This window comes from Clytia hemisphaerica, unplaced genomic scaffold (assembly GCF_902728285.1).
Source record: "Clytia hemisphaerica strain Z4C2 unplaced genomic scaffold, Clytia hemisphaerica genome assembly, whole genome shotgun sequence".
NCBI classification, from domain to species: Eukaryota; Metazoa; Cnidaria; class Hydrozoa; order Leptothecata; family Clytiidae; genus Clytia; species Clytia hemisphaerica.
The window spans coordinates 181,363-191,130 of NW_027103335.1; the positions used below are offsets into that span (position 1 = coordinate 181,363).

General features: G+C 33.8%; 1 protein-coding gene across 2 annotated transcripts; it reads left to right on the forward strand.

The window, feature by feature from the left end:
• The first annotated feature begins 1,523 nt into the window (after nt 1–1,523).
• On the forward strand, nt 1,524–8,189 carry LOC136817638 (uncharacterized). Of its 2 annotated transcripts, none has more exons than XM_067073969.1 (4): nt 1,524–1,672; nt 5,763–5,990; nt 6,577–6,726; nt 7,480–8,189. In XM_067073969.1, exons 1-4 carry the CDS (start codon nt 1,657–1,659, stop codon nt 7,974–7,976), a joined length of 891 nt encoding a protein of 296 aa, XP_066930070.1. In that variant the 5' UTR covers nt 1,524–1,656; the 3' UTR covers nt 7,977–8,189. The 2 variants fall into 2 exon arrangements, with proteins under 2 accessions (XP_066930070.1, XP_066930061.1); XM_067073960.1 differs by having other exon boundaries at nt 1,525–1,672; nt 5,757–5,990.
• The last annotated feature ends 1,579 nt before the right edge of the window (nt 8,190–9,768 follow it).

Here is a 9,768-nt window from a genome sequence, read left to right on the forward strand (position 1 = left end):
TTCTGTACGATGGAAAAAGATTCGTTCTTTCAAAAATTTTAGATCTCGGGAAAGTTCACTTTAAAGAGAGAAACTTTTTTGTGGCGCACCCGGTATTTCTCACTTTTGTCCCTGGGACAAAATCAGCGTGTCTTTTGGGTATTTCCCTCACTTTTTGTCCCATGAAGCAAAAAAAAGAAACCATGAGACACGCACTTTTTTCTTGTGTTGGTGGGATCATAGAGGTATAAAGAAAGACAGGAGATGAATTTGTCGGTAATTGGTCGTTAAAGTCTTTTGATTTCTTTTATGTAATAAATCAAAAGAAATTCTAGGCTCGCCCGAAGAAATACGACTTTTTAGTAGAACTCAAGTTTGCTCTGAACATTCTTACTATCAGCATCGAAGATTTCTAGCCTTCTAATATACGAGAATAAAATAAAATTTAGCTCCACGAAATAAGCTTGCGTTCAATTTTGTCATCCATTAAATATTGTTTTGAAAAGATATTTTCTCCAGCCAGAAAATAAAAAGTTATGTATAAGCACACACAATTTTAGACCCAATTTGTAGACAAAAAGTCGCTGGAGGTTGTTGGAGGAAAGTATTAAGCAATAGAGTTCACCTTGAAGAAAATGTTGATCGAAAAATTTTGTCCTTTGATGAAGGATTGCAAAGTTTACAGGCCTTTTTTTAATCCAAATATTTTCTTACACCAATGTCAGAAACAATGAATCTCGTCTCATCTTATTTCCAACACTTAAGTTAGCCAATAAGATTTCACCTATCAACAAAAGAGCTCATTAAAAATGCACGATATATGAGATTATGAGCATGCATACCTCGTAATTTTTTTAATCGTAGGGCGAGCATGGTTACAATAGCATACTTCTCCTGTTTCTTTATACCTCCATGGTGGGATGAAGCATGTTGCATTGCACCAACGCGAGAAAAACTTCTCGTGTCCCCAAACCTTAAGTTCTAAGGTTATAATCTTGCTGTATTGTGAGTGCTACTTAGCCTAGTTTAACTAAGCCCGTATTCACAAGACACATACACATAGACTTAGGCAATATAGCGTTTTCGGCGCTTTAAAGATTTTTTATATTTACGGATTTTAAGTTTACCTTGGAATACAAGCTAGCTCAGTCAAAACTTACTATCAGATTTATCCTGGTGACAGAATCGAAGAATGACAGAATGGCTTAGATTTCTAGACTAAGCTATCAGTATTAGAATTGCATGAGCAATCGCGCGACGATAATGACACAGAATATTCAAATATTACTGCCTAAGACCTACAACCTTCTCTTTTTTCAGTTGCAATCGACAATCTTAAATAAACGATATAAGCTTTCATCGCAAGCATTTCAACGAAAAATTCATAATTTTGGACAATTTTGTTGCTTCATTGATTCAAATGGCCAATTAATAAATTAATGCTTTAATGCTTACTCAAAGATTTTTTTAAATGATACCAGTAATAGAATGAATTTCTCCTTTTCACGTATTCAACCACAACATTCTATACCAAAGTGAATAGAACTTGTGATTGTGAAACGAGATAAGCAAGTGTGCTTTGTTCGTGTTGAGGAGCTTTCAGTGATGTAAAACGTCGTATTGCCTTTAGTATGAAAATTTGATTGATTTCTCTGGCATGTTTCTACGGATTTCAACATGTATTTGCAACAAGGTAAAATTTCAACATAGCTGTCAACTCTCCCGCATTGCGCGGGAGACTCCCGCATTTCTCGACGCGCGTTTAAACCCTTTATCTAAATCGGAATATTACGGAATTATTTGAAAAGTCATTGTCTAAATTCGCCCGATTTTTCGATCCCGATTTCCCAATAATAATATCCTGATTTCGTGAATTAGAAAGAATCGAATATCGCATTTTTATTCCTAATTTCCCGATTCCCTGATTTTTTTCCTGACTGTTTTTTGAATCTGTTTCTACCGCATTCTAAAATTCTTTGGCTGACTTTTATCTCTTTTACATCGTACACCATTCATAATTACTTTCATCATTTGGAGTCTTACAAAGTGGCCAACCTTCCTTACATGTTTTGCACTGAGAAATTTTCATTTCCAATTTTTTGTGAAATTTATCACCCAAATAGTCGCCGTCATGTTTTTCTGCGTTTTGCCTTTTTTTCTTAGCATGATTACGTTCACGCTGCTGAGCTTTTATTTTCTCTTTATTTTTCTCATAATATTATTTTTGCTTTTGTTTTTGCACTTCTTTTGTCTTAGCTAAATATTCCTGATGTTTTTCTTTTCGCAAGTCCTTTGTTTTAACCAAATATTCTTTTCGCTTTTGTTTTTGCACTTCTTTTGTCTTAGCTAAATATTCCTGATGTTTTTCTTTTCGCAAGTCCTTTGTTTTAACCAAATATTCTTTTCGCTTTTCTTTTTGCAAGTTCTTTGTTTTAACTAAATAATCTTTTCGCTCATTTTTATTTTTCTTGTAATATTCTTTTTTCTTTTCTTTTCGACATCTTTTGTCTTAGCTAAATATTCCTTACGCTTGTCTTTTGTTTTTTCGTAATAATTCTTCTTATCTTCATTTTTTTCCCTCTTTATAAATTTGCTTCTTAATGAATAGTCCTTTAAATCACCTTTATCCATCTTTCTTTTTCTCAAAGTTCTAGCTATCTCAAAATGTACAAGATTTGTTTGATCTGATATGATTTCTTTTACATAAATGCAAAAAAACCATCCACCCGTTTGAATCTCATAAAGTTGATGCAAGCTTTCATAGCGAAAAGTTGTTTCATTTAAATCATCAATATAGATCCATTCGTTATTATCTAATACAGCACATGAAAAGTGGTTTCCTTTATGTCTAACAAGACCTCTCAAGGCATAGTTTTGATCATTTAAGACCAAATTCTTATCATATTTTATCTCATTATCACCTCCAAATTCTACAAGGTAGATTTTAGGAGTAACAAATGACACTACACGTTTTTTTTTTTATTAGAACCTAGTTTATAAGAACATTTAGGCTGAAATTCGTCGAAAAATTAAGAACATCGTAAGAACATGCCCAGCCTCAGTTTGGGAAAAATGACAAGAAACTACAATTTTTTCTATTTTTCAAGCAGTTTTAACCGAACTTAGGGATGGATCTTCTAAATTCGAGAGTCAAATATTGTCCAAATTTTACCAATTTTAAGTGCTCTTTATTTTGCATGATATTGGCGATTTAGAGTAGTCTGAAAATTAAGAACGCATTTAAGAACATTTTAGGCTGAAAATCGCTAAAAAAATAAGCACATCCAGGCTCAGCCAAATTTTAGGTGTTCTAATAAAAAAAAAAACGTGTAATGCTGTATCTCTAGAAATATTTTCACACCTGCACATTATTGATTTATCAATCGTAATTGGGCTTAAAAGGTTTTGCCATTTATTAAAGTCATCTAAAAGACGCAAGTTTAATTCTGAAACGTAATTTAAAAATGTACTACATTGACGTACCAATTCTTCACCACAGTTAGAGCATGATCCCTCTAATCTGTAACGTGTCTCAAATAAATCTTTCTCCTGGACTGAAAGATTACAAACAATCTGTCCTGAAAAAATTTGAGAAAACTCTGCATTGGCATCACGATTTTCAAAAGATGTACAGTTTGTAATTAAGAAATCCCAAACAGGTTGGCGAATGACAGATAAATTTTCCTCATTTTCTCTATCGTCTGTAATGTCTGAATTTAAAATGATACTGTAAGACCTCAAAGAATCTGTTAACAAATCAAAAAATAAGCTCTGTGTCTCAATTTTGGCAACATAAGAGCCAAACGTAGAATATGCTACTTCCAAAAACGAATCTACTGCACACGTATACACTGATTCTTGCCGTTTACATGAATTCATAAAATGTAGGTCTCTATTACCTCTATTATTATTGTACATGTAATCATTCTGATCTATGTGTCCTTCTACTAAACCTTCGACTATATTTTTCTGAGAAATTCCTTCATAAGAAGGCTGATCAATATTTTCCTGAGAATTTCCTTCATAAGAAGGCTGAACATTATGAATATTTTTTTGGCGAGCAAGTCCGCTACGTGAAGCAACAAAAGCCCCTTCGGGGCAAAAAGACTCATTTTTATAGACTCAGGTTATTATTTATCCAAGTGAATCTTCAATCTTAAAACATTTTTACTGTGAAAAAATGTTCATGAAATATACTCACTTATCATTTTTGCTGAATGAATCAGTGATCAACTTTGGGTTGTATTTTTTTATACGATCCAGTAGTACCTCAGGGGGGTGTCCAAATGCGATGAAGAAATCCTAAGATACACGTTTTTTTTTATTAGAACACCTAAAATTTGGCTGAGCCTGGATGTGCTTATTTTTTTTAGCAATTTTCAGCCTAAAATGTTTTTAAATGCGTTCTTAATTTTTCAGACTACTCTAAATCGACAATATGATAAAAAATAAAGAGCACTTAAAATGAGCACTAAATTTGGCAAAATTTGGACAATATTTGACTCTCGATTTTTGAAGATCCACCCCTAAATTCGGTTAAAACTGCTTAAAAAGAGGAAAAAATTGTAGTTTCTTGTCTTTTTTTCCAAACTGAGGCCGGTTAGTGTAAAACACAGGTCACGGGTCACAGGTCACGGGTCACAGGTCACAGGTCATACAAATTACAGACCGGAAAACTGTAACGCACTCGTAACATAAAACTCATAGCATAAGCTCCTGAAAATATTATATGTAATGTAAATGTGATATCAAAATATGTTATTTAAAAGACTTAAAAATGACAAATCATCAACCCTAAATATTGACAACAAATGACACTTAAATTATGTAAATAATGATGTTATCTCAAAGTATGAGGTTTTGTACACCAATTAACATCAAAATATTTTTCATGCATAATAGGATGCTGACGCTGCAAATGGATATAGATTGACAGGTTTTGAAAACAATAAATACTCCGAGAGAGCTGTTTTAGAGAGATGAAAATTGTGACGTCATTTTATCAAAAATACAAAGCAAGGGATAAAAATATTGAAACATTTATAAAACATAATCTCATTAACGCTATTTTCATCAATTCTTGTTATCATACCCAAGGTGATGCAGGAGATAAAATGAGATATGACATAGTGATTGTGAAATAGCTATTTTCCTGTTAGGGGGCTGTTTAAAGCAAAGGTGAGATCGATATTCGAATATTTCTTTATTCTTTGTATATAACATACGTAACATGCGTATAACATTGAAATATTTTGTTTACATGTGTGATATTATAGATGTAATATATAATACAAGTATTACAGGTCCGTGTTATACACGGCATAAAACGCGAAATCACGTGGTAAGCACTTGGGTAAATTTTTAGCTTTAAAATAGTTCTAGATCAATAGAATACCTTTGGAATTATATTTTTGACATTAACAACTGTTTTTCAAACATTTTCTTTGGGTTTTACAGTAATTGAAGCTGACCTGTCAACACTGACCTGTGACCTGTGACCCGTGACCTGTGACCTGTGACCTGTGTTTTACACTAACCGAACTGAGGCTGCGCATGTTCTTAAGATGTTCTTAATTTTTCGACGAATTTCAGCCTATATGTTCTTATAAACTGGGTTCTAATAAAAAAAAACGTGTATATGAATTTGGTATAAAACTCTTCAGTCATTGCCTTTCCATTCTTGCCTAAGACCCATCGAAATATTTAAGTTTTAATGAATTTGGTGTTTTCATTATATTTTCACACAATAAAAATACTGATCCAATTTTCTTTCCCAGTAACAGATGTCGAATCAAACAGCTATTCAGTGGATAATTTGGACAAATTCAAACGGACAGATCACCGAGCAAAAACAAGATGTTTTGTGCTTTTCGCTCTCTTGTTTACCATTTATCAAATCTCGTGTTTTTCGAATGGCTGGTTGATCAATGGAGATGAATATTTGGGTTTGTGGCAACTTTGTTCAGAAAGTGTTGGATGTTTGTGGATGGAACAAAGCCCTTCCTACGATGGTATGTACTTAGTAAAATTAAGTTTTCACTCTAAAAAAATATTCTATCTACTATACATTGCTATCGATCGATAGCGTCATTTTTTTCAGTAGAATACATACATGTTGATTATTTTTTCATGAAAAGGGCTTGAGATTAAATTTTTTTATTTTTTTCAAAAACCAAAGGAATATAGCCAAGTTTTATTTTTCTGTCAATAAAACTCTAATAATATAATTTCATTAAAGCCACACACCCCCTTCTCGCAGACCCAGTAGGATTTTTCAGCCAGCGGGAATAAAAATAACGGACTGAAACTCGATGGAGATTGCTATTCTCATATTTTTTATGAATGGAGATTTCAATTCCTTTTTTTCAAGTCAGAAAATTCAGTTTGGATGGGAAAAAGGGTAAATATTTTGCAGTGAGGATTGGTTTATTTGATTGTTTTCAGTGGGGACAAAAATTTGAGGATAATTTTCCACCGGGGACGATTTTTGGCCAATTTTTCCAGTGGGAAGGGTTCCAAGTGGGTCTGTGATAAGAGGGTGTATTAGCCAATAGAACAGCTTGGTTTAAGTATTCTTCTTGTCTTTCTCATTTATAGTTCCCTTCTTGGATTGGTTTTCAACGGTTCGCGCTTTCCTTCTTCTAACGTCAATTTTCACCATATTCGCGATGGCTTTTCAAATCGCAAATATTTATTGTGATCAGACCATCTCGATGTTCCCTGTTCGTGTTTGCGCTATTTTCAATGGTAAGTTATTCATGTTTCCATAAAAGAATATTTTTTCTTGATTGTATGCCTTTATTGATCTTTTAAAAAAACACATTTTAAGCAAAATTTTATATGATATAACTCTATTCGATATTTGTATTAAATACCGTGAGAGTATCGCAGTTTTCCTGGACTTGTGCGAATATTAGAGAAATGAGTTTATTAAGAAAAAAATCCTTTAATTAACCCCCAAGAGGCGTAAAAATCTGTATGACGTTTAGGCCTTCATCCAAGAGGGATCCAAAATTCTTGATGAATATACTATGGTTACCTTTTGTCTCTGGTTGCGCTCTAAATACATTAAAGGAAGAAAGTTTGGCGGATTTGGCAGATTTGGTCAAAATCTCTCATATAATTTTTTTCGTCATCCACAAAATTAAATTCGCGCTAAATTTAAGTTGCTCTATTTATTCCCCCAAATGTGTACTATTTCAGGCTTTAAAACAGGTTTTTCCTTTCTTGATGGCATTTTTTGGACAAAAAACCCCTTTGCGTCCACCAAATTAAATTCCCGCCAAATTTAATTTTTCAAGTTAACCGCCAAATGGAATTCCCTCTGAAAAAACTTTTTCGAATGCATCCACCAAATTAAATTCCCGCCAAAATTCCTTTAATGTAGAATCACGATCTGTCATTACAGTGTATATACATACTCTAATCAATGTGATACTCACGGTATGGATAGAAGGGTATTTGAAACAAGTTTTACAAAAACAAATATTTTCATTACAGTGTTATACCTCTTATTGAGTATTATCATCTTTCCAACGCACAAACCCAACAACTTTGACGACATCTGGCAACTGGGATGGTCCTATTACGTCACTTGTGTTGCTTGCTTACTCAGCATACTTCAAGCTACTATCACTTTCCGTGTAGGCAGGGAAAACAGGCCTAAAAAAATCTCACCACCGGGAATCTCCGGACCACCGATCGGCCGAATCCAAATTAACGACCCGACGTCGGCGGAAGGGGCCGTTGCACGTGACGATTGGACACTCGACGACAAAAGTTTCTTCAATACAACAGAAGCTGATCCCTTACCTGAGAAGAAGTCTCCCAGCTCCTTATCGAGTTATAGTGGTGACAATAGTGGCTCTTCGAGTGGGCGTAGCAGTCGTTCGAGTAGCGTGACAAGCGGGAGTAGCTTTGTAAGTAGTGCTTCGAGTTACTCGAGTGACTCAGAAAGTATTGGCAAAGAAAGTGATGATCGAATCGATTTGGTGTGAGTGATGACAATGGACAATTCTTAAACTTTAGTAATTAATGAAAGAAAGCGAGTTAGTTTCGACTCACTTATATTTTTCTAGATTGAAATAAAGATGGGATCGAGGAAGAAAAAAAAGGACTTTTCATCATCGATGACTATACCTGTAGAATATTTTTTACAGATTTTACTTTAAACATATTTAGAATCCTTTAGAAGTCGTATGATGGTTAAACTTTTTCATTGCCAGTGAAACATTCTTATTGCCACCCTTTATAACGATAAGATAAAGTCATATCAACTTGTAAGACGGTTAGCCTCAAGGACATTGCGTGTTGTTTACGCATTTTTACGCAGTAATGAAAATATTTTTCCTGGTATGCCCCGAATAAAACAGTGGAAAGATCTTGGAAATGCGCCAGGAATGTTTCCAGAGAAATTTGAAAGTCTAGCTATCCTACGGTAGCTTGGCACAGTAACTGTAATATTGAAATATTAGAAGACTAATAACCTTTTCTCGGGTGCCTAATAAATGATATGTATTTTTATAAAGTTAAAGTATCTAGAGTATTCATTACTAAAGTTTATTTGGTCGTTATGTTCTATTTCATTCCCGGGGTGGGGGTAATAGGTTTTCGAGATGACGGGTACATATACCGCCTGACTTTTGGCGGTGGGGCTTTTTGAGGGACTAAAACTAACCCTTAAAGGGACTGAAATAGAGGAAAAACCAGAATTGTCAAAGATTATATATGACCCTTATTGGGAGTATTTTGGTTGGAATTTAGGCTTTTCATAGTCAAGAAATGGATTTCAGCTGCTTTTACAAACTGGAACTGGAAACCCTTTCATTTCTACGGATTTTGGAAGATCGAAAAAAGACACACTTAAGGGCGGCACATATCCGTACCCTTCTTTTAACTAAGCGTACCCCCGGGATCTCATTGCAAGAAATTAAATTTTCATTTTCTGGTATTCACAATGAGCAAAAAAAACAAAAAATTTCCATGCTGGGTGTTAGGTCAAAGAATGGTTGTCAAAGGTTGTAAGAGCTTAAAAAGTTAAAGCTTGTTAACTACCTACAGCATAGTCATTATAAAAAAACCGGGTATGGCAATGCATTGTTTTAACTTTTTATTCAATTTTCTTTTGTTACAAACAAAAGAGAAGTTGCGATTTCCATACTTTTTGATCACGTTACCAAAATCTTCTATTGGGATTGGTCTATTTTCTAATCACATATGATCAAAAGTTTTGCAAAATAAATCGATTTTGCTACGTAAGCTCTATCTTTTAACAATAAAAAGAGACAAAAGCATTCCAGACCAGTGTTTTATAATAATGACTATGCCTAAAGTGTGTCCTAAAAAAAGGTGAAATTTTATGACTTGTATATATCTCAAAAACCTATTCAGCCATTTTGGGAAGTGAATATCTATTGATTGAACAGAGAATTTTATCTCAAATCATTTTAACCCCAGTTAAGATGACAAATTTTATATAAAAATCTGTCCGCCTTTTGGGACACACTGTATATCATCCAATGTCACAAATTTCGAATTCACGTGCTTTAATTTATCCAAGAATCAATATTCAAGGGAATAAATTGCGAATAATTACACCATTTTAGCCAGAAAAGAATCATCTGGTGAAAAGTAAAATAAAGAATCCCAAGAGAAACCTTAACGTATCAAAAGTATCAAATTAAATCTCCGCTAAAAATCAGTCCGTCGGTCGTTCAATAAATTTACAATGTCAAAGTTAAACCCACTTTAACGTAATCTGTTAGTAAAAACAACAAAAGAAGTCGATGG

Excerpts from the sequence above, each read along its gene's own strand:
- LOC136817638 (XM_067073960.1), top strand. Across the intron at positions 5,991-6,576 it reads ACAAAGCCCTTCCTACGATG|TTCCCTTCTTGGATTGGTTT; the intron begins GTATGTACTTAG and ends TCTCATTTATAG. Across the intron at positions 6,727-7,479 it reads TGTTTGCGCTATTTTCAATG|TGTTATACCTCTTATTGAGT; the intron begins GTAAGTTATTCA and ends TTTTCATTACAG.